We start from the raw sequence: 25,399 nt of genomic DNA, 5'->3' as shown, positions 1-25,399 counted from the left end.
GAGAGAGGCCAAGTGACTTGAACAAAGTAACAGAAGCTGGATCCAGGTTAGCACGAATGAAAGCTAGTGCTCTTCCTCTTTATTGCCCCAAATCTTGTGGTAACCGTGCCCATGGCTTTGGTTCCTTACCTGTTTGGACTATTTAGGCTGCCTACTATGGTTCAGCGCTTGAAACTCATATCTGTCCTTCTATGAAGTATCAACAAGTTTATCTCCTGGATGATTGTTAGTTATTTGTTCCAGTCAGGTTTTACTAGCTTAATCAAGTCCCTAAATATACAACTCTAATTGTTTATCTACCTCTGCTGGTTACTACCCAATAACAGAATACACAATTATTACATATCACAAAATTATGTATCATTCCAATATCAAATACCATTTTTCCCTCGGACAGTATGCAATGCTCAACCTCCTTTACCTCCTAATTTCCTTACCCTCCTGCCCAAAAAAGTAGCAACTCGGTATCTGCCTGTAACGATGAAGTAAGTAACTGGCTTATCTTCCTACAGACAATACTTTTGGGAAGTTTTTTAAAATTTCGATCATATACCCCGAATTCTCAAAAAATGACTTTTGTTTAATTGATGCCATCTCATCATCAGATGATGTGGCTCATTGTGTTAGACACAAAGTCATGTTCCATGATACACATGCCACAGCCATGATTAATATATAAAAATGCAGATATGTTATTAACTCTTCCGTTGTCAAGTTACATTTTTGGTCCATTATTTTGTTGCTGTTGGTCTGGTTATCCATCGTGGAAATAGCTCTTTAAAATATATCAGAATAAATGAAAAATGTACTGTGGTACCATGACAGTTTAATGTTTAAGATGAAAATTGACCACATATGAGAGACTAAATATTGTCATTTTCTGAAAGATTAACATGCCTACAGTATCTGATTTCCCTTTTCATTACGGAATATCTTTTGTACGCTGTCCATAATCGGAAACGCTGCCAGATCAACACCTCGACAGATTAGACTTTAGTGAGCTGAATTCAGATCAGAAATCATACTCCTAACCATTCTCAATGAGCCAGGCAAGTCCTACTAATGCAGGAAACATTAGCAATCAATTGAAACACTGCCATAACTGACAGTTCGCGTGAAAGCCTTAAGTGCTGCTCCTGTGACATAATGCTGCTCGTCAGCTCCGATTTGTCTTTTACGAGCTCAGTTCAACACCCACTGCAACCACTTCCTCCCATAAGCATGTGAAATTAAATAGGAAGTTAGGAAGGAGATTGAGCATATGATACAACAGAAGGATAGCAGAGGTGTAATGGCAGGTTTGCATATATAAATCTTTATTTTGGAAAGCATTTAATTTTTGGTATTGGATGCTAATGGGGCTATTGCAGGGTAAAATATCATAGATGGTAGAAGATGCCTAAGAGGAAGAACCAGCATGCCACCTAGTGGGAGCAGTGCTCTCCGTAAAGAATAAATAGCATGGTTCAGTCAGGAATAAACAAACCACAAGCACCGTGCATTACATGACTGAGTACAAGAGGATCATTTTGAGTAAAATAAGGAGCCTTCATTCTTCAAAATTCAACCAAACTCTGGACAGAATCTTTTTTAGCATGCAAAAACATAAGATTTTTTTTTCTTATTTTTCCATTCTTGTATGCTTCCTAGTCCCCACTATAACCAGAAGCAGAAATTCTAAAGTACCAGAGAGCCTATTTTCACAATATTTCAGCCCAGTAATGCAAAATCTAAAAGTTAGATGATTTTGGATATACATCTGGGTGATTGTTAGAATCAGTGGAGCCATCTGAAGTTTGCCCATTACTACAAATGACCTACCGTATGTTGGCCTAAGAACCATATATATGTACATTGGAAACCACATTCTGTCCCTTAGGAGATCTCAGCTCTTACATACATGACAGGTTCTCTGACTTCCATGAGGCCAGGATAACACACCTTCTCTTGTAAAGCCCTTTGAACAAAAATACTTTTATGGAAGTTGTGGAAAAGAACTGGTATCTGATTTTAGTGAAGACGTTTATTGTTATTTATTATAGTTGTGCCCAGAACCCCATTGTGCTAGTCACTGTACAAACACAGGCATGGTCTGTGCTAGGCTTTTTTGCCAAAAATGTCCCACACTGCTACCATCTGTTGAGTTTCACCAGTGGGAGCTGAAGCATAGATAAGGTGCTGGTGGCTGCTGGCACTTAAATCACTGTGTTATTGTAGAGCTGGACATGATGCTTAAAACGTCAGTGGTGACTAGTAGCTCTGACTAGCCCCCGCACCACCACCACCACCATTGTTACCACCAGTGGCAGCAACAATAGGGAATTTTTGGCAAACCGTCTTTTCTGAGTAATTGCACATCTACTTTTTCCAGATTTCCTACAGCATAAACTTGCACAAGGGTAGATTTTGCACCAAAAAGTGTGCAGATTTTCTGCCTAAATACCAGGTATTTGGCCTCCAAAGTGGATACATTATTTGAGGTACTTTGGAACCTCTCCATTTTATCTCACGCAGCTGTAAAAATCAGTGACACGGACTATTAAAGTTATTTTGGAAGCTAAAGCACACCCCAATACCTGTTCTTATTTTACTAGATGTTAAAATTGTCATGATGAAGTAGCCAGCCAGCACAGTCAATATTTAACACAGATATACTGTACTTTTAAGCGCTTTAGAATTTTTTGTCTACTCTATTTGCCCCCAAGGCATGATTGTCTTGTGTAAGGTAGCTTTTTCCAAGGTAGCAGATGCACACTCATCACATCTGTCAGATGGAGAGATAGTTTTGCCTCGTCATTTATATTTGCTAAAGTTTACCTAGGCAGGATTTTCTGAAGTCACTTTTTTCATAGATTCCAAGGACAGAAGGGACTATTATGATCATCCAAACTTACTTCTTGTCGAACACAGACCATAGAATTCCACCCCCCTCCAACAACAACAAAAATTCCTAGAGCAGAACTTTTAGAAAAACATTCAATCTTGATTTTAAAATTATCAGTGTTGGAGAATCCACCACAACCCTTCAATGAAGTGAGATCACTAATCAGTGCTAGGGCTCCAGGACAGGGGGGAACAAATGTTGCAGAATGTTCCTTCCTTTCATAGTGTTTTGCAGGGAGGTCACTGTATCTAGTGATCCCATCACATGGGAAAAACTGATCTTCTCTAACAACTGCAATCTCAAAATGTATGCAGAATACTGGCTCACTTTTAAAGCAGTAGGGAAGCAAATACAAAAGTTAATTATTCTTTCCTTCTGAGGGTAAGAATGCTCTAAGGCCCTTCTCAGAACATCAGGAATCCCCTATTCTTCCCCCACCCTGAGAGATTTACACCATTGTAACTCCACTGACTTGAATGGCGTTACCCCTGGTTTACACCACTGCAGATGACATCTGAATCAGGCCCCTTGTGTTGTGCTAGGTGTCCATGCGGCCAAAAGGACTGAACATAGCTCCCACTCTGGTTCTGCACCAGTATTAAGTCAGCTGGGCAGATCTCTTCAGAGCACTCTAGGACTTGTCTACCTGAGGGGAAATGATCAAGTTTGGCTTTGTTAATGTAACGCCGACAGACCCTGGTCGTCAGTGGACGGGATCAAACCTGGGACCTCTGCAGCTTCGTGCATGAGCCTCTACAGCATGAGGCAAAAGCCTTATGGCTGTTAGCTAAGACTGTACAACGGACTCATTCATCCCTCTCTCTAAGTGGTCTCAGTGCCACTAGATGGGACAGAACACCACACGCAGGAGGTGTGTGGGTTACATTACCATATGCTCTTTAAGCCCAACCTAAACATGACCACTTTTCTTAATGTAGATGCAGGGTTTCTTCTTTAGCTCTAGTTTAGGAGGTAGAGTGTTATTCGTTATCTACACTGGGGGGAGAGGGTTTGAATAAACCTGACCTAAACACAATCTTTACCCTAGCCCAGACAAAGTGCTTTCTCTCCCCCCTCAAATCTGAGCTTGCTGAATCTGCAACATTCTTTGTTACTTCCAACCCAGGAGTCTTAGACTAGAAAAATAGATAAAGTTTAAAAATGCCTTAGCTAACACATTTTAACAAATATGTTATACACTGTAGCAGAAAGGGCTTTACACCTTTAAAAATGCATTAGCTGGTCAGAATGGACCCTCAGAGAGCGTAAAGTAAAAACTGTTAACCTGTGTCTGCACTGAAGACAAGGTCTCATTTAAATTGGAGTTAGCTAACCCTGATCTAATCTTGACCTCTTTCTAATGTATACATATTCCTTGAAAGTTAGAACCCCACAGTGACATTTTTGCCTAGTCACTTTTCAAGGTATAACTGTACTTTAAATTAACCTTACTGTATTCAATTTTCTTTGTAAGCTAGCACATAGCTGCTATTTCTTGCTTATTGGTTTCCAAAAAAAAAAAATCCCAAACCAATACAATTCTACATAGTACATTTTTAAAAAGCCAAAACGAAAAACATTGTAGACAGAGCCAAAAAAAAAAAAAACGCATCACCACCACTCCAGTAACAATGCCCTATTACAAAGCAAAGCCTAGAAGATCCATACATAGTTTTACACATATGAACATAGATCACCATTCCTCCAGCGTAGCCCTATTGACTACTGAGTGTAAGTAAAGGTGGCAGAATCTGGCCCTTAATGATCTCTAGACCTTTGTTATGGAAAATCCTGATACCAAAGGCTGAGACAAGTATATCCGGAATTTTACAAGAATGAGAACAAACCAACCAAACAAAATCAACTCTCTCCAAAACAGTGGTGCTGGAACAATTTTTTTATAGCAGGGGTGCTGAGAGGCATTGAACCAGACTGTAAACCCTGTATATCATGGAAACCACTTTAAGCCAGGGGGTGCAGCACACACACACACACACGCACTTCTAGTTCCAGCACCTAGGCTCCAAAACTCCAGCAGGACATGATTCTGACTTTCGTGTTAGGTCACATAAGTATCATGACATGATGTAATTCAGTGTAATGCCCATGCATCACGTTCCACAAGAGAGCCTAGGTAGATGCATGTATTTCCTTCCTCCTTCTACACACACCACCTGGTAGACATGTTACTGGGTTATTGATGTAAAATGAATATTGCTGCGTGTCCCCAAAAATTCTTCAGTTACTTTACTATCTCCCCACGTGCCGTAACAGCTTTACTGTAACTTCAGAAGTTTTCAGGCCCTTATTTTCCAATGTTCATATGTACAAATGCCAATGACGCAAAGTCACGTGTACAAATGCATGATTGCACACAGCTAGTGAGAGTGGGTGGGCAAACTGGGTATTGATCTGAAAATGATTGGTCATGTGTCATTCTGGCAATTTGTATGTACAAATACCTGATTTGTGCACACAGGACTGGTAACTGCATATGAATTGGTACATTGACCTTTTCAAAAGTCAAACCTTTAGAACCCAGTTCACACCACAGCCATTTTTACACTGTTCTGGCAGCTTAGAGGGATCCCTTAAGTGTGCGTAAATATACACCAGGTGTAAGCCCCCTTCAATCTGACGGAGCAGCATATAAGGTCTTTAGTGTAAATGAGAATGTTTCCTAATGTCCAGAATCATTTTAACCAAGCTCTGTAGAGAAGCTCGCATTTGCTGCAATAGTAAATCTAGAAATGTGTCTGTCAGTCCCTGTGTTTTCTTATTATTGTTTTCTTCTGTGATTACTTTGCATGTCATGGGATAACTATAACTTGAATTACAGTATCCAAAGTATTTATATATTTTCCTATGTGTGTGAGAATAGTTGCTTGTATTCATTGACTTTAAAATCCACCTTTTCCCCCCCTTCCCAGCCCCTCCGTCTTATTTGGCTTCTTTAGAGTTGTGTGTCTAGGACCAGCTAAATAGATTCTATTATCTTCAACAAAATGGTAAATGTGCCCCCCTTCCATCCGATAGTTTCCCACGCAAACAATTACTGACTGTTTTGCTGCCCTAGGCAACTCCCTATTCCACCTGTACACTAGAGCAAGCTCTGCAAAATATTAACACATCACTGCCATAACATCCACATTTTCCTGACATTCAAAAGTTCAGAATTCAGGAGCATGAATTAACCTTGTCTCTCTTGATTTCCTTATGTAGGTCCTGAAACGACAAGGTTATGACGCAGCCTGTGACATCTGGAGCTTAGGGATCCTGTTGTACACCATGTTGGCAGGGTAAGTGCGAGATTTCTGGTGCAGGTAGTTCAAAACTGATTAAAGACAAACAAGTCATGGATAAATACAAATGCAATGTATTTTGAGAGATTAAACCAATTGCAGCAGACCAAAAAAAAAAAAAAAGGCACTTTCAGAACTGAAAAGTCTAGCACTTTCAAAACGGATTTAGGCACTTAGTCTATGTCCCATAGATTCTCAGTGAGACTTAAGCTACTAAATTCCTACATCACTTAGGATAAAATTTCCAAAAGTGCTTAAGTGTATAATGTAGGAATAGTCTATTAAAGAGCCAGATCCTGTTCACCTTATTCATATGAGGAGTTTCATTAATTTCAATTTTAAGGTGTGTTCTATTCAGGTTCCTGTACTGTGCTCATCACTGTGGTATCTGAGCACCTATGAAAAGGAGAAAAGTTGTGTTTTCAGGTGCAATTTGAAAAATAGATGGAGGCTCCAAGATGCAGACAGAATAGGAAGTTTGCTTCTGATGGCAAGAGTTACAAAGGAGAAGGCTCTCCTACCAGCAGTAAGATTGTAGAAAGGGACAAACTAGCAAAAGGAGTGAGTGCTGGGGGAGCTGGATGGAGGGAACTAGAAAGGAAAAGTAGGTATAGATGTGGTGGCTAAGGTTAAAGACAGACATAAGATGGTTCAGAGGATGAAGGTAAATTGAAAGGGATAGAGAGGGCTGAGAATGAAGAAGAATTGGTTTGAATTTGGAAGTCGGAGTGAAATTCATAGAACACAAACCAGAAACAAAAATTGTCAAACCCCTTGCAAACTAAAAATGTCAAGTTTCTTATCGCTCAAGTAGAGGAATGGCTGGCTGGCTGGCTGGCCATAGCGTAGAGTACAAGCACATTTGTCATATGTAATCACTGGTTGCATTTTTGCTATGTCCTTTAAAACACATAGAGCAGATACTTTCTAGTTCAGCAGTGGAGAAGAACTTGAATTCCTTCCTCAGATTTGTATGAAAAACACATACTCTGAGTCCATCTCTCTGTCACTCGTATCTTTTGCCTCATCCATTACAAAAAAAGATGCCAGCTCTTCCAATACTAGCTATTTTTCATAGATTCATAGATTATAGGACTGGAAGGGACCTCGAGAGGTCATCGAGTCCAGTCCCCTGCCCGCATGGCAGGACCAAATACTGTCTAGACCATCCCTGATAGACATTTATCTAACCTACTCTTAAATATCTCCAGAGATGGAGATTCCACAACCTCCCTAGGCAATTTGTTCCAGTGTTTAACCACCCTGACAGTTAGGAACTTTTTCCTAATGTCCAACCTAGACCTCCCTTGCTGCAGTTTAAACCCATTGTTTCTGGTTCTATCCTTAGAGGCTAAGGTGAACAAGTTCTCTCCCTCCTATTTAGTGGTGATTAGAATTGTTCAGAAACTGTGTTAGATATGTTAGACGCTTCAGGAGTAACGTGCAAAGCCTGTCTGGCCTGCACTGCAAATCAAGTCCGTTTCTACTCTGAACTAAAGCAATGTCTTAGAATCCTTTACTTCACTGTGGTCTCTGAAAAAGGTAGTCTCTGTTTAGCTAATACCACAGATTTACAGCAATATATGGCAAGAAGAGATAAGGACTTTAAGGACTACACATTATCTGTGATCGGTTTATCTTATCCGTTAGATTAATTACCGTAACTGCTTTTTAAAAATGTTATCCTTAAAAGAAAATCTGAATACCCATCAGACAACCTCATATGGACCCTGCCATTGGGCCAGGAGCTTGCCCTCGGAACTGGGGAGGAGCAATAGCATGCAGTCTCCCCAGCTGAAAAACCCTCTCCAGGTGCCTTTGTTGTAGTTTTGAGCCTGAGCCTGATGGGCGTCTAGGAGGTTCTCCTTCATAAATTGTCCCACCTGTTCAAGATGCTCGTACATTTGTAGGACCTTCTGTAACATGGTTTGAGACCATGACTACTGCTTTTCCCTGGCATCTTTTAAGGAGGTCCAGGATTCCTCAAGGCTGTCAGCCATATAAAAGTTCAAAAGGTGAGAAGCCTGTTGAGATCTGGGCACCTCTTGTACTCCAAAGAGGAGATAGCTCAGGGGTGGGGAGACAGACTTTTCCATAACCCTATCACAGGTGATTTGTTTCCGCAATCTTTATTATGATGGCTAAAGAAGACCTGAAAGGTGGGCTTTTTAATGTTTTTTTTAAAAGGTGCTTGTTTTCCTGCTTTCTTCATCTCAGAAATATCAGAGCTTTTATCTCCTGCCTTTTATGTCATAATTCCACTACTTGGCCAATCACCCTGACTCTAAGATAGACTAGACCTGAATTTTTAAAGTTTAAAAAAAAAAAGGGGGGGGGGGAAATCCCATACACTTTATATTAAAAAAAAAAATCAGAAAAACAGGAGGGAAACAAAAGTGCATTTCTTTTTTCTTCACAGGACAATTTCAAGGGGATGGTAAAGCATTTGTCGATGAGAAACTCTCACCATTGCTGAATAAAAATTAAGGGCTTGTTTCTGCAGTCTTTACTTAGATTAAATGCCTAATGATATCAATGGGAGCAGAATCAGGCCCTATAATTGTACACCTAAAAATCTGCAGTACATAAAGATACATCTTTTTACAGTAAACATGTTTGTTTCACAGATTCACCCCTTTTGCAAATGGACCAGATGACACCCCAGAAGAGATACTGGCCAGGATTGGCAGCGGAAAATATGCACTTGCAGGAGGAAACTGGGATTCAGTGTCCGATGCTGCCAAGGTCAGCAGATTCTTCATGTTTTTATTCTGCTTTCTAAAAAGGAGTCAGTCCTTCTGCAAGATGTAAGGTTCTTTTAAGCAAGCGGAGGTGAAAGCAGCAGCTGTATTAGTTCCGTAAATTCTATTTTAATGAGAACTATGTAAAAATGGTTGTGTGACTGATTACATTATGCATTTCTGTAACCTATTTCAGGAATGTAAGACATAATGCAGCATCATAACATAGATAAATGAAATTTAATATCCAAGTCCAACAAAAAATCCTTTTCAATTTGGTTGAACTCTTCAAAATATATAGGGCAGCCCAAAACTGCAAATGTCCAGTTTAATTGTGGATCACTGTGTGACCCCTGAAGGTAAACCCTTTAAAAGGCAACCCATAAATTAGTATTTTTAACATGCACTTAGGTATGTTTGTTGTTATAGTTTTGTATTGTTACTAATACTTTGCCTTTGCATAGCACTTTTCATTCCAGTATCTCAGTTGACTTTACAAACATTGATTTCTCTCTCACAGTCACTTGTGAGGAAGGTAAATATCCTGGTCCTGATTTTACAAATGAGAAAAGTGCAGCACAAAGTGATTATGGCCAAAGTTTTCAGTAATGGCCACTAATTTTGGGTACCCAAATTTGTGATACCTTGGGCCTGGTTTTCAGAGGTGCACAGCTCCTCTTGACTTCATCTGAAGTAGTGGGCACTCAGCCAGGCCCAAGGTGTATCTCAAATGGACACCTGTACCTCCAAGTATTGGTCACTTCTATACATTTTAGCCAAAGTGACTTGCCCAAAGTCACAAAAGAAGTCTGTGGAAGAGCTGGAATTAGAACAAATATCTCCTAAGTTCTAACCACAAGACTATCTTCATTTCTCTTGGTCTCTTCTGGCCTTAAACTCTAAAGAATACATTAGATCATCTAATCTGGCCTCCTGCATATTAGTGACCATAGAATTTCACCCAGTTACCTCTGTATTGAGCCGAATAACTTGTGCTTGACTAAACCTTATCTTCTAGCCTTGATTTGAAAATGTTAAGAGATGGAGAATCCACCACTTCCTTTGGTAGTTTGTTCCAATTGTTAAAAATTTGTGCCTTATTTCCAATTTGAATTTTTCCGGTTTATGCTTCTAATCATTGGTGGTCCTTATATCTCTCTCCACTAAAGTAAAGAGCCCTTTAGTACCTGGTCTTTTCTCGCCATGGAGGTACTTAAATATTGTAATCAATCAAGTGACCTTTCAATCTTCTCTTGATAAACTGGACAAATTGCACTCTAAGTCTCACTGTAAGAAATTTTCTCGAGCCCTCAAATCATTTTTGTGGCTCTTCTTTCTGCACCCTCTTCAGTTTTTCAAGAACCCTTTTTAAAACATGGACCCAGCACTGTGCACAGTATTCCAGGATATGTCTTACCAATGCCATGAACAGAGGTAAAACAGATTTATTTGGGCATAAGATAAAAAAAACCTCACTTCTTCAAATAAATCTGTTAGTCTTTAAGGTACCACCAGACTCCTTGTTGGTTTTGTGGATACAGACTAACACGGCGACCCCCTGATACTTCAATATTCCTGTAGGAAACTATTTTTTCACCTCATTTGTGTGTTGGTTTTCGTTAGTTTTGTTTTCTCATTGTTAGAGAAGTAACTAGTTCATCTCACCTGCGCAGGCCAATTGTCAAATAATGATGTTTTAATAGGGTGTCCAGTTTCATATTAATATGTTCAGATGGTCTCTTAGGTGCTTAAATGTCCGTATGAAATTTGGTTTTACTTATAATTTACAAGGGATTATAAAGGCTTGGATGCATTGCACTGTCCATTTAAATACTGCTGATGAAACTACCATGAGTAAGGGGAAAATCTAAGTAAAAATATTTCCAGCCAGACGCTGAAAACCTCAATTGATGGTTTTTACTTTTCTCCCCCACCCCCTTTCTTTCTCCTTCAACCACAGGATATTGTGTCCAAGATGCTTCATGTAGATCCTCATCAGCGCCTAACAGCAGTCCAGGTGCTAAGACACCCATGGATAGTGAACAGGGAATATCTATCTCAAAATCAACTCAGCAGACAGGATGTTCACCTGGTGAAGGTACACAGCATCTTTTTCTTGAGAAATGTAACTTCCTGAGTAACAGTGAAAAGATAGGATTTGCATTAACAACTTGGAGATACAGGAAATAAGGGGGTTATTTTCAAAGGAGCCCAAGATAAATACGGTATTACATTAAATGTAATACTATTTTACACACATCATCTCCTAGTTATTAGAACTTTCTTCTGTGTTGTAATGAACTAGCGTAAGTAAGTGTGTGTGTGTGTATATACACATACCAGTACCCCTTGTGGGGTGGAATTGGAACCACTCAGCTGTGTGCCAGGGCCTATACTACTAACAGCTACTGGAGATTCTCCTTTCTCTTGGTGGGAGGAACTAGGAAAGGGAGGGTAGTAATGAAAGAACTTATTTTAAGCCAAGTATTTTCTCTTTCATTTTGCAGGGTGCAATGGCAGCCACATACTTTGCTTTAAACAGAACACCTCAGGCACCAAGGCTGGAGCCTGTATTATCCTCCAATCTGGCTCAGAGGAGGGGCATGAAAAGACTTACCTCAACAAGGTTATAGCAGACCCCAAAAATGCCTCACTGAAACCCACAGTTTATTATTCAAGAGGTTCATCTTTATTACTCAGATAACAGAACTTTGGACAACATGCACATGAAGTCACCAGAATCAGCAGAAGTCCAGCATAAGGCAAAGTTACCCTTTGCTGTTTTATTTTTTACATTTGGGCCAGGATCCTGAATCAGAAACTTCTCCAAGACGTGCCAATTGCCCTAGTTCCTTATTGACTTAAAGCCAAATAAAATAAGATTCCCTCCCAACCCCAAGTACTATTCTTGAATCCTTAAGATGTTCTGAGATCACTTTTTTAAAAGCACTTTTCACAGTGAAAGCAAGCAGTTTGGTTTAAAAGTTTTCAACTGTGCCAGCATCTGCATCACGGTGAATTGGCTCAACCAGTCAGCAGTATACATCTACTGATCATCAGCTGCACTGAAGCCCATCTCAAAGGACTTGAAGGTTGGGGAGACATGGTGCCAAATACCAGATTTAGAAAAAAATCTGTACTAAGTGAAGGAGAAAGAGCTGTCACTGATGAACACATCTCCTGATTCTGAGAAATCTTGTGAACTCTCCCACTCTCATCTGATGTTGAATAAGGTATGGAACAGTGACAGCCCCTCTAAGAGCAGATGTCACGAGCCTTAATATATTGAGGTTTGGTAGAGAACTCTGGGAACTGCAGTCTCCAAAAGGGATTGTTAGGTCTCATGTGAATGAAGTCAGATGTCTGGCCAAGACTATACGAGTAGGAGCCTGTGGCTGAGAGAGGAGGTAAGCCCTATGTTTGGCCTCTCCATAGTAGCAGGCTTGAGCAAACAAGCTGAAGATGGCTGGTGGAATAGAGCCAGGAAAAGACCTGGGACAGACCTACAGACAGCACACAGAAAGACCCCCAGCAGGGTTATTGCCAGAAGGAAGTCGCTTGGACAAGATAGTGGAGGGGGGGGGGGGTGATAAAGTCAGTTGAAACTCACAGTTAGGGTGGCAGGATGTCACCCTTTTTATAACTGTGCCAACCAGACTAGTGGATTATTGAGCCCAGGAGAGGCTAAATGGACTATCATTCTTGTTCCCGCAGGCCTTTTCCTGGGTCTATTCCACCAGACTTCCTCAGTTTGTTTGCACAGGCCTGCTACTCTGGAGAGATCAACCCTAAAGCATATCTCCATCCACTGCCCTCCTTATATAGTCTTGGCTTGTCACCTGACACACACTCCCATAGACATGTGACACTCAACAGTTCCTCCCTGGGAAATGTACTCTCCAGGTTTCCTGCTTTTAAAGGGTCAAACCTTCTATTATGCCTGGGCTCACAGCACTCTCCCATAAAGGAGCCACCTGAGTCTTACAAGGTATTTAAATAATAATAAAGAATACTGTGCTATTGAGACAAAATCAATCATACTCTGCTATCTGGGTTTTCCAGGTGTAATGATGCGGTTCTGGCGGGACCCAACTGAGAGTGCCGATTCAGGACAAATTGCTTAAAACAGGGCAGTTACAGCCCTAGGCTGGGGTTTTTCCACCTCTAAGGCAAACCCAACCAGCCAGACTAAGAGGACTTTGGTCTCACCCCACTGGCTAACCACAAGTCACACAAGCAATTCCCTTAGACACTCCAGTTTCCCAGTATCACCACTAGTGCCACTCATTATGGAGACAAATGGTTATGAAAACCAATACCCCAATAAAAGAAAAGTTCTCTCGATCCCAAAGGACCAAGCCCCAGACCCAGGTCAATATACAAATCAGATCTTACCCACAAATCACGCTGTTGCCAATCCTTTAGAATCTAAAATCTAAAGGTTTATTCATAAAAGGAAAAAGATATAGATGAGAGCTAGAATTGGTTAAATGGAATCAATTACATGCAGTAATGGCAAAGTTCTTGGTTCAGGCTTGTAGCAGTGATAGCATAAACTGCAGGTTCAAAATCATGTCTCTGGAATACATCCCCAGCTGGGATGGGTCATTCAGTCCTTTGTGTAGAGCTTCCATTTGTAGCAAAGTCCCTCCAGAGGTAAGAAGCAGGATTGAAGACCAGATGGAGATCAGGCATCAGCCTTTTATAGTCTTTTCCAGGTGTAAGAACACCTCTTTGTTCTTACTGTGGAAAATTACAGCAAAATGGAGTCTGGAGTCACATGGGCCACTCCCTGCATACTTTGCTGAGTTGCAAGGCGTGTTTGCCTTCTCTCAATGGATCAATTGTATAGCTGATGGTCTTTAATGGGCCATCAAGCAGGCTAGGCAAAGCTAACACCAACTTGTCTGGGATGTTTCCCTGAAGTATAGCATAAGTTTGAAATACAGACAGTATAGAGCCAATATTCATAACTTCAACTACAAAATTGATACACACATATAGACAGCATAATTATAACCAGCAATCCATAACCTTGTCTTAGACACCTCATTTGACCCCCTTTATATAAAATTTGGTGCCACTACAGGACTTTGGTTGCAACCATGTTCTATATGGTCCCAGATTATGTCAATAACGTCACACCAGGTGTGGAGAAAGAAAACTTCACCAGAAAAGTCTTAGTAAAACAAATCTTTTGCATTTCCTGATTTAAAAAAATAGGCAAGATTTGTAATACTGGACTTAAGACTTTTTTTTTATTCCCTTTCTTATCCATGTTGGCTTTTGATGGTCACAAGTTGGCCAGGGTTGTTGTTTATAGTGCTTTTGTTAATTTGTTTTTCAAGTGAATTTCATCACCTCCCATGCTTTGCGGAAGCAAACAATATATTATGTTGGCTTTTGTTTTCTGTTGCAAAAGGTAAAAAGAAAAAAATGTGAACATGGAGCTTTGTATCCTAGAAGTGGTGTTTATTTTGCTGTGCATCTTGATAGTCAACTGGAATCAGCAGATTCAGACTCTTTGCAGCAGTATGTCCAGGGGAACAAGGAGTTGCATTAACTACAGCAATGTGCTTTCTAGGATTACATTTTCCAGTGTTGCTCTGAATTTTGTTTGTATTAGTCTATTTTAAAATTTATAATTAATAATTTAAACCAATATTTAATGTTCTGTTTTATGTGCTGTGCACACGGGGCTGCATCAAAGCAGCTCTCCTTTAAACTGTATTTTTTTTTTTTTAGAATAAAACAATGCTGTGAATCATCACAAAACAATGCTGTGAATGAATTGGCTCAAATTTGTGTCCTTCTTCATGTGTATGTTTATATAATAACACACACATGGCCCTGATGCTCTGGTCTGGCCAAGCTCTGCTTGGGACAGGACTGGGCATATAGGTTTTATGTCACCTTTATGGTCCCCTTATTAGAAGTCAGAGCAGCCCCAAACACCCAGCTCTTAACAGCCTCAAGGGGCTAGACCATCAGTTGGGGATCACTGGGAATGCCTCCTAGAATAGGCATATGGGGGGGGCACAGAGTCACTACAGCAGCTGTACGCCAACCAGGGATTCTGTGTACAGATGGGAAATATGAGGGGACTGATCTACTGGGTATCGACCTGCTTGAGCAGACTCAAGAAGGGGGCCACCTGCATGTAAATGTACTGTGTATGAAGAGACCTAGTACATATTGTGTACAGTTTGTCTCCTCTAAGACTTCCTGTTGATCTTGCAGTGCTGGAACTGTCCTCTCTATTCAGACTAAATTGAAACAGCAAAGCTATTAAAATCCCATCCCTTTTGACATTTGGTTTTTTATTCTTTCTGTACCTTTTTTTCAATCTTAACACTGCAGTGGGCCCACTCTACTGCTTTATATGAGCCCTAACTTGGGTACTGCTTAGGGATATGATTCTGATCTCAAATATATGAAGACAATTCTCTAACTCACAAATTATCCCCAGACTGCATGTGCACAGAATGTGCCAAGTATGAAAGAATAAATATTAGCTTGCACTAATTATTTTGCTTTATAAGCTTAGAAATCATGTTTAACGGTGTTTGCCTATTAGGGTTTTGCTGTCAGTGCATCGAAAAATACACAAATCCCATTTTATCCAGACTAATACAGTCAGTGTTTGAAGTGATAGTATAGAGGAGCTTTCTCATCAATATTATAAGTCTTTAAAGTAGTCTCAGGTAAAGTGGCAGTTCCCACTATCACTAATAGAGCTGCTTTTCCTTTACAGACTCCTAACTACAGAGCGGTATAGCTTGGGTGTAAGCACTTGCTCTTTCTATGAGCAAATTTAGCATACAAAGGCTTAGCTTAATTTTTTTTTAACCCTAATGGAGATTTATTAATAGGCAGGTAAAAACCTATTATTTTAGTGGGTTTAGATGTTTTTTCACTCCTATAAATCTAAAGTTACTCTGATTTACAAAATACTTGATCACAATGGTCCCTTCTGGCCTGGGAATCTATACCGTGCTCCAGGCTGTTAGTCTGCATGGTGACCTAATGCCTTTGCATATTTAAGAATAGACTTTTCAGAAATGGAGAGAGGTAAATAGTGGTGTCCCCCAGGGGTCTGTACTGGGCCCAGTCCTATTTAACATATTCATAAATGATCTGGAACAGGGTGTAAACAGTGAGGTGGCAAAACTTGCAGATGATACAAAACTACTCAAGATAGTGAAGACCCAGGCAGACTGCAAAGAGCTACAAAAGGATCTCTCAAAATTGGGTGACTGGGCAACAAAATGGCAGATGAAATTCAATATTCATAAATGCACATTGGAAAACATAATTCCAACTATACATATAAAATGGTCTAAATTAGCTGTTACCACTCAAGAAAGAGATCTTAGAATCATTGTGGATAGTTTTCTGAAGACATCCACTCCATGTAGAGCAGCAGTCAAAAAAGTGAACAGAATGTTGGGAATCATTAAGAAAGGGATAGATAATAAGACAGAAAATATCATATTGCCTCTATATAAATCCATGGTACGACCACATCTTGAATACTGGCAGCAGATGTGGTCACCCCATCTCAAAAAAGATGTATTGACTTCGAAAAATGATTAGGGGTATAGAACAGCTGCCGTATGAGGAGAGTATGATAAGACTAAGACTTTTCAGCTTGGAAAAGAGACTAAGGGGGGATATGACAGAGGTCTATAAAATCATGACTGGTGTGGAGAAAGTAAATAAGCAAGGGTTATTTACTCCTTTTCATAACACAAGAACCAGGAGCCACCAAATGAAATTAATAGGCAACAGGTTTAAAAACAAACAAAATATTTTTCACACAGTGCACAGTCAACCTGTGAAACTCCTTGCCAGAGGATGTTGTGAAGGCCAGACTGTAACAGGGTTCAAAAAAGTACGAGGTAAATTCATGGAGGATAGGTCCATCAATTAGCTACTAGCCTCTGTTTGCCAAAAGCTGGGAATGGGCAACAGGGGATGAATCACTTGACAATTACATGTTCTGTTCATTCCCTCTGGAGTACCTGGCATTGGTCACTCTCGGAAGATAGGATACTGGGCTAGATGGACCTTTGGTCTGATCCAGTATGGCCGTTATAGTCTTAAATGCCTGAACCATACAAGTGTACAAAGAAATTACAGTGCAATATATATATATATATATATATGCACAGTAAAATGTACCTATTACAGGGCCAGTCTGTTACAGTGCTGAGCAACTTGAGCTGTCATTCAGCTCAACACTTCCCTGGAGTCTCTTGACACCTTGCAAGTTTTGACCCAGTCTAGAAAACTACTGCTTTACAACTGGTTACAAATACATTTTTAAAAGCAAGTTAAGCTAACATAAGGGGCCAAATTTACAAAACCTGGCCTCTTTGTCTACATGCAACTTGCCCATCCAGTCACCTACATAAATATTTTTTTGCGCACACACAACTCATTTGCAAACCCAGCAGAACCTTGATTTTACAAACACCAACCTTACGAATGACCAGCTGTACAAACCATTTTTCCTGATGGGGGAAAAAAAAGTCACATCACATGGACTGATTTTGGAAGAGATTAAACCTTGTGCTTTGGCACTTAAGCCAATCTCAGAGATCAGGATGAGACCCTTGTGGGGGGCAGATCATCCCCCATCTGTCTACTGTACAGTTCTTACACCTTGAAACATCTGGTACTGGCCACTGTCAGAGACAGGATACTGGACTAGATGGAGCTTGGGTCTGATCCAGTGTCATAATTCGTATGTTCCTATGATTTAGGGTATTCCAGGGACTAGATCAGTCCCTAGCTAAACCCAGCCACAGAGGGCTCCTATGCTCTCCTTTTCCCCTTCTGAGTAAGGCAAAACTGAGATACAGCTCAGAAAGACACACAAAAATCTATATTTTTTGTGCAGAAGCAATTTGTGTATGCAAGGTTGTGTGCACAAAAATGGAGAGCAGGTTGAGGCCTCTTTGAAAATGTGACCCTGAAGTTCTCACAACTCACACTAGCAAGGAGGTGCACAGTTACAGGTAACAGCCAAGAAAAAAAACTGGGCTTCTGCACATTTTACCTAAGGTGTAAAGGGGGCATGAACAATGTGTTGTTTTTAAATCAGACCATTTTACAGGAGAAATTCAGGTCTTATTTACTTTGATTCTGTGAAAGACTTGGGATTCCTGGAGTTCTGGTAGGATTAAGACAGAGACCATGGAAGTGAATCCTTTTTAACTTAGAGAAGTGATTTTTATTCAGACTGTTTAGAACTTTGTTTTAAGGCCTATGTAACTTAAATGGTTGGAAGAAAAGTTCTCTTGTTAAAAGTTCACATCCCACTCCTTTTTAAGAAAGGACAGAGATCTTCCCAGTCACATGTTTGGGTCATAAAAGATAGACAACCAGTGCAGCTGAGAAGACAAGTTTTGATACCTGTTAGGTAAAAAAGCAATCCTAAAAATTCTTCTTCAAAAGTTCAGGTCACCTTTATAAAACAAAGAAGAAAAAATGCAAGCCTCCAATATTTTTTCTTTTGAGGTTATCTTTAACATTCTAATCCTTCTATAACATGCCCCAGTATGTCTACAAGAATCTTATCAGATCTACAAGAATTGTGAAAATGGGTTGTTAAACATGCAAAAAAAATCAAGTAAAATTATTGTTAAGGCTTTTGTTGTGTTCTTAAGTAAGATTTCTAACAACTTTAAAGTAGGGGTTTTTTGGTATGTCAAATTAGGACTATTATATAGTAGTCAGTAATACGTGGAGCCAAATTTTCAGCCAGGTTGTGAAATTATGTTAAGTTTTCTGAACACAAAAGCTGCATCTTTATGTGCAAATGATAACTTATGCAAATCAAGTAGCTAACTACCTAATTGATTATTTATGTAAAAACAGGCAGGCACATGTAAATATTTCATCATCTAAACATCTTCAGTGTTCTATTTTCAATTACACAACCAATTATTTGTATCTAGTTATATTTTATTAGTCCCATAAAATGCATGGTTAGAGGTTCAGTTTGTGCCCCATTGTGTCCTAAATACGTGTGATGTCCATTATTTTCTGTAATGTCACAGAAAGCTGAAAAGGCAAAAAGAGGATACCACGTCCCTTTTGTTAAAGATGAATTTTGAAACCAGAGAAAAAGTATTGTAAAAGGTGTGAAATGAGAAATAAAATCAGTTGCTAAAGGCTAGCTTTTGATTATAACTCAGGGCCAAATCCTGCCACCCTTAGTTCCCACAGTACCTTACTCTGCAAGCAGCTCTTATGAAATCAATGGGACAACTCACACTGCATCACAGTGGCAGAATCTGGCCCTTAGGAAATAATGTGGGCGAGGGGTTTTCTTGGTTAATATTTGATAAATTAGTCTAGCACTTTATTTGCAGGCTCCCTACCCATGTTTCCAAATACTTTTTAAGTTTTCTGTTTGAAATGAGCAGCCAGTGCAGATTTATTATGCTTACCAGAATTTCTGAATATTTGTATATACATGGTTTTATGAAGTGTAGTACTCTTATAGCACTATGATAATCTTCGAATTTCCTGTATTGTTACATACAACTGTTTGTAGATAAGTTTCCTGCCCCCTTCTTTCTGTGCACTGTACCAGTGCTGCTGTGAGTGCTGCCACTACCACTGCTGGCCTCAGCGGCTGCTAAGTGACACTATTGATTTAATAAAAAGAAGAACAGGAGTACTTGTGGCACCTTAGAGACTAACAAATTTATTAGAGCATAAGCTTTCGTGGACTACAGCCCACTTCTGGGCTGTAGTCCACGAAAGCTTATGCTCTAATAAATTTGTTAGTCTCTAAGGTGCCACAAGTACTCCTGTTCTTCTTTTTGCGGATACAGACTAACACGGCTGTTACTCTGAAACCTCTCATTATTGATTTAATAGTATTGTGAAACTGTCTGAACTACACTTCAAAGCAGCTGTGATTGTGCTGAAGGGCTGGCTGCATGCCGGGGGACACTGGCAGGAGAACATGTTCAGCTGTATTGTGACAGGGCAAGAGTTTACTGACAGGTTCCTGAGGAGAAACCTCAGTACTGACCTTCATCTGTACTCTGCAATTTTGGCTTGTCATGCCCATTCTTTCTTTATAAAGAAATAGATTTAAAAAGACCCTATTTTGTTTTGCATATCTGATTCCTTGTCAGTAACTAAGCACTTGGTCATGTTTGGATGTGTACATAGGATCCTGATAAAACCATACAATGCTCTTCTCAAACAATAGCTGGAGATGTTAACCCTTTGTCGCCTCACTCCTCAAACCTGCAATTTGACCTGCTGTTCGCTACCTGGGAGGGGACAACTGAGCCTTTAATCACTCAGGCTTGGTCTACACTACCCCCCTAATTCGAACTAAGGTACGTAACTTCAGCTACGTGAATAACGTAGCTGAAGTCGAAGTACCTTAGTTCGAACTTACCTTGGTCCACACTCGGCAGGCAGGCTCCCCCGTCGACTCCGCGGTACTCCTCTCGCCGAGCTGGAGTACCGCAGTCGACGGCGAGCACTTCCGGGTTCGACTTATCGCGTCCAGACTAGACGCGATAAGTCGAACCCAGAAGTTCGATTGCCAGCCGCCGAACTAGCGGGTAAGTGTAGCCAAGGCCTCAGCCTGTCATCCTCACACCAGACAAGCCTAGGTCTTCGCTTCTGTTCAAAGCAAAGCTTCCACAGAGTTGTACCTTTAATGAGCGTCCCCTCAAACCTTCTGCATATGGATGCTATGAATTTCCTTAGTAACTGGTATGCAGCCTGCATAACATCTGTTCTCTGCCCATTAGCCTTCTTAGTGACCACAAAACAAAATCAATCTCTCCCAGGCCTGCACCAGAGATTCAGTTCTGCTCTTCTGGAAATAGTGAACCTGATTCTCCCCTCAATTACACCAGTCTTACACCAGTGCAATTCCTTCAAAATCAGTGGAAGTACTGGTATAACAGAGTAGAGAATCAGGCCCATACTCTATGCAGGAGCAGATTGGGGTCTCCAACACTAAGTAAACACGAATCTGGTCCAGGGGAGCTTAATCCTTTGATTTCAAATACACTCATCCTTAGTATTATGCACTGAATATATTTATCTTCATGCCTCTTCTTCCCCCACCCCCTCCACCAATTGCTGTGCTGGCTTCCTCTCCACTTCTGTCCTCTCTCTTACCCCTTTCCCCAAAGATACAGATTCCCTCCAACCTCCTTAGGCCCCACATCGGTCCCCAGAACAATTCTACTTCCTTCGCACTGGGCTCTGGTCTCATGCACCAGATCAGCCTCCTCTTAGCCATCTTCTCTTCCCACTGCCCTCTCCATGCTGCTTTCTATGAACTACCAATGCAACCCACAGGCCCCTTCATGGACCAGGCCCAAGGGTAGACTGAATAAAACCAGCAACAATGGAAAGTGAGTCATGTTGGGAATGCAGGTTGGAGGAAGGAAAGGTAGAACCTACTCCATGCTTTGTGTGAGATTATGGGTACATCTATACTTACCTCCGGGTCCGGCGGTAAGCAATCGATCTTCTGGGATCGATTTATCGCATCTTGTCTAGACACGATAAATCGATCCCGGATTGATCCTGGAAGTGCTCGCCATCAACGCCAGTACTCCTGCTTGGCGAGAGGAATACGCGGAGTCAACGGGGGAGCCTGCCTGCCGCGTGTGGACCCGCGGTAAGTGCAAACTAAGATAGTTCGACTTCAGCTACGTGAATAACGTAGCTGAAGTTGCGTATCTTAGTTCGAAGTGGGGGGTTAGTGTGGACCAGCCCTTTGTAATGAAACAACATTTTACAGCACAAGATATAGAAGGACAGAGACTGGATAGTGGGCCCCCTGCTGGTCATATGGGCAACTCAATCAGGCACTTACTTTGCTAAAAGTGATAATGTACAGTGCTTCCTATTTATTTTGGTCCATTTTTTGTACAGAAAGTGTAAGCCACAAAAAGTGTTGGAGTTTTGGTGCAAGAGAACTACATCTGTTTCATTCAGCTGACCACTTTGTAAGAGATGTATGTATCCCACAGACTGAAGAGGGGGCACATCTTACTACTCTGCATGGCAGAATACCCAGGTGCATGAAATCTGATCTGAGAAGTAAAGTGCAGGGAAGTGTCACCCATGCAGCCACAGGTTGCAAAGGAAAAAAACTCCTATTTTTTCCCCTGGTATTATATACCATTAGTGTAAAAATTATCACTATCAGCTCATTTGCACTACATTTGTGCATTTGAATAACCCACAAAAAATTAAATGATAGAATATTTACTGGCCAGTCTGAATGTACTAGACTGGCCTGTAAAGACAGCTAGGTCACTCGATTACAGACCTAAAAGTCACAATATAACAACAACAAAACTTCAGAAACAGACTCCAATGAGAGACTGCTAAATTGGAATTAATTTGTAAACTGGACACCATTAAACTAGGCTTGAATAAAGATTGGGAGTGGATGGCTCATTACACAAAGTAAAACTATTTCCCCATGCTTATTTTTCCCCTACTGTTACTCACACCTTCTTGTCAACTGTTGGAAATGGGCCATCCTGATTATCACTACAAAAGGTTTTTTTTCTCCTGCTGCTAATAGCTCATCTTCACTGATCACTCTCGTTATAATGTGTATGGCAACACCCATTTTTGCATGTTCTCGGTGTGTGTGTGTGTGTGTGTGTGTGTGTGTGTGTGTGTATATATATCTTCCTACTGTATTTTCCACTGCATGCGTCCTATGAAGTGGGTTTTAGCCCACGAAAGCTTAAGCTCAAATACATTTGTTAGTCTCTAAGATGCCACAAGTACTCCTCATTCTTTTTGCTGATACATACAGACTAACACAGCTACCACTCTGAAACCTGTCAAACATTAGTTATTACACTGAAATCCTGAACATCAAGAACTAGAAATACGCTGTAATTCAACAGCCTCCACTCCACTAGTGTGACAACAGTGGCAGATTTTTTTTTTTTAATTGCTGATAGAATAGATTTAATCAACCACTCATTTCAGGCATCTGTCTGGACAAGTTTAACAGTACCACCCACTGAAATCTGAACAGAGTTGGTGTATGGGGCAGAACTGTGCTTCATATTGGAGTTCATATACTATACACATGGCAGGAGAGGAGGAAGAACCTGTCAGGAAACTAACAATGGGCTTCACTTGTATTTGTACCTGAGCAGAATAAAAGCAGAATATGAAGCTGAAATATGTCCTTCTGACCCAGCCAGAAAAAACCTATATGTGAGCAAGAGCATGGAACATTTCTGTTGAGAGAGAGATCCAGATTGTTTTGTTGCTAGTGTTACATGCACAGACCACCAGGTGGCTACTTTAAACTAGAGCATTTATTAGATCTTTTGTCAAGATCACACACCTTTCACAAGCTCCACAGCTGGAGACTCTTCCAAGAGCCACAAACTCTTGACTACATTCTGCTCATCATAGCCTATCCTTTTCACCTCTTCAATCCAGTTCCAAACCTTAAAGGGACAGCATCTAGAAAAATATAGTCCTGACTCCATCCAATTCTTAAACCAAAAACACAAAAAAGTTAATTTACACTGACCTACACTCCATATAATTAAGGCTATGATTTAGTCATGGAATCTGACTTCCAGCGACCTCCGTGACTTCAGCCTTTAGCTGTTGGGAGCTGTGGGGTACCTTGGTCCACACGGGTGGCAGGGGAAACCCCTGCAGCCCCTGGCCGCTGCCCAGCTGCAGGTGGTGTGGGGACCGGCTGATCCCCATTTTTAGTAAAAGTCAGGACAGGTCATGGCTTCTGTGAATTTTTCTTCATTGCTCACTACTTGCCCATGACTTTTACTAAAAATATCCATGACAAAATCTTTGTCTTATATATAATTTATAAATGCTACAATCATGTATAATCTTGTCCTCTTAGATTCTAATCTCAGCTACTGTGCTTAACTCCACTGAAATGCAATCAGCAGCCAAGAACAGAATTTGAAGAGAGAGAGAGATGCTTCCTCACCTACTGCTTTTGACCCTCACTCCCATCCCTGTTTTTTCATTTGTTGTCCCCTGGAATTTCATGATGCCTGTGTCCAGTGGCTCCTCCCCTTAGGCTAGGGCAGGGGCCTTTAGATGTGGGCAGCTTTTGCCCACCCACTCCCAGAGCCTCAATAGATTCAGAAATCTACCTCTAGATTAGGTAGAAGGCATGTTGGTAGGACTGCATGGAGAAGACTGCACTGCCTCTGGCCACGAGGTAGTATTTAAATAAAAGACCGTCTTCCCAGGGCTCTCAATTTGAAACTTTTCACTAGTACTTTATTCCCTTCAAAACTAATCATAGGGTGAAATCTTGGCCCACACAATGTGAACAGGAGTTTTGTCATTGCCAGCAAAATCTGAAAGAAAGTATTTTACATTTATGCATCCGAAGAAGTGGGCTGTAGTCCACGAAAGCTTATGCTCTAATAAATTTGTTAGTCTCTAAGGTGCCACAAGTCCTCCTGTTCTTCTTTTTGCGGATACAGACTAACACGGCTGCTACTCTGAAACCTATTTTACATTTGTGTAACCATACGTCATCCAGAAACAGACATCCAGGCCCTTAATTCAGTGTCACCATTAAATGTTAATCAACACATTTAAATAGTATTACTTGATTAATATTGGAGGGGTGTAACTGTGCAGTGAAGAGTTGCCTTTGTTTTTCCAGATTGTTTTAAGAAAAGATCAGGGATAAATACCACCTGAGCACCACAGCACAATGTTATAATTGAGATTATCCAAAACCAGTTAGCAGAGGGTGAATGCACTGGGCATACAAGAGACACATTTTTGTTGGCCCATCTCTAAAGTATCAGATGAAAGATCCCATGCAGCCACAAAACTGGAAAAAATAGACAACCATTATAAAAAGGTACTTGCATTCTCTGGTCTTACTGAACCTTTGATCTCCCCAGAAGCTTTGTCAGTGAAAGAGGTGAAACTGAACTGCTGTTCAGAGTTTCTACAGTTTTAGTTCTTTGCATTCTTTTACATTGTTTGTGCTGTACTGAAATACTTGTGACTCTATTAATGCTGTTCCCATAACAAAATTCAAGACTAGAACCAAAATAAATAATATTAGTGATGCACTAATCATATGAAGCACTAGAGGGCCTAAACCTGATAGTCAAAAATGAATTAAAAAAAAGTTTCCAGTATAAACTGATGAGGAAGGCCTACTCCTTGAACAAGCTGTCTAATTAAACTGTTTAAAAACAGAGTGAACCAAGTTTATCCCTCGTGCAGCCCCACTGACTTCATGAATTAGGGGGGCAAAATGATATTTTAATTAGCAGCTGACCTTTTTCCATGCCAAATTCTTCTTGTACCTTTCTTGAGTAAAGGATTTCAGAAACAAGAGGCAACAGGATTTTTTCATAAGTGATCTGATGTGTTGGAAAACAGGCTAAAAATTATTTTTTTTGTAGTTTTATTTAGAAGTCAAG

The 25,399-nt window shown here is 40.5% G+C and overlaps 1 protein-coding gene and 1 long non-coding RNA gene across 4 annotated transcripts in view; one reads left to right on the top strand and one right to left on the bottom strand.

Moving 5' to 3' along the window:
• Positions 1-14,702, top strand: part of RPS6KA2 (ribosomal protein S6 kinase A2) — a 446,243-nt gene extending 431,541 nt beyond the window's left edge. For all 3 annotated transcript variants that reach the window (XM_065590436.1, XM_065590438.1, XM_065590437.1), the window contains 4 exons: positions 6,107-6,183; positions 8,814-8,931; positions 10,888-11,025; positions 11,435-14,702. In XM_065590436.1, coding sequence (XP_065446508.1) covers positions 6,107-6,183; positions 8,814-8,931; positions 10,888-11,025; positions 11,435-11,560 — 459 coding nt within the window. In that variant the 3' untranslated portion in view covers positions 11,561-14,702. The remainder of the gene's footprint in view (positions 1-6,106; positions 6,184-8,813; positions 8,932-10,887; positions 11,026-11,434) is intronic.
• LOC135982651 (uncharacterized) overlaps positions 1-25,399 on the bottom strand; it is a 33,925-nt gene that overhangs the window by 5,115 nt on the left and 3,411 nt on the right. Inside the window, exon 2 of the long non-coding RNA XR_010600149.1 lies at positions 6,080-6,218. This is a non-coding gene — a long non-coding RNA (uncharacterized LOC135982651). The remainder of the gene's footprint in view (positions 1-6,079; positions 6,219-25,399) is intronic.

Source organism: Chrysemys picta, chromosome 3 (genome assembly GCF_011386835.1).
Source record: "Chrysemys picta bellii isolate R12L10 chromosome 3, ASM1138683v2, whole genome shotgun sequence".
NCBI lineage: Eukaryota > Metazoa > Chordata > Testudines > Emydidae > Chrysemys > Chrysemys picta.
Note: the sequence above shows the minus strand (reverse complement) of the source record. Positions and strands in the feature narration are given on the sequence as shown.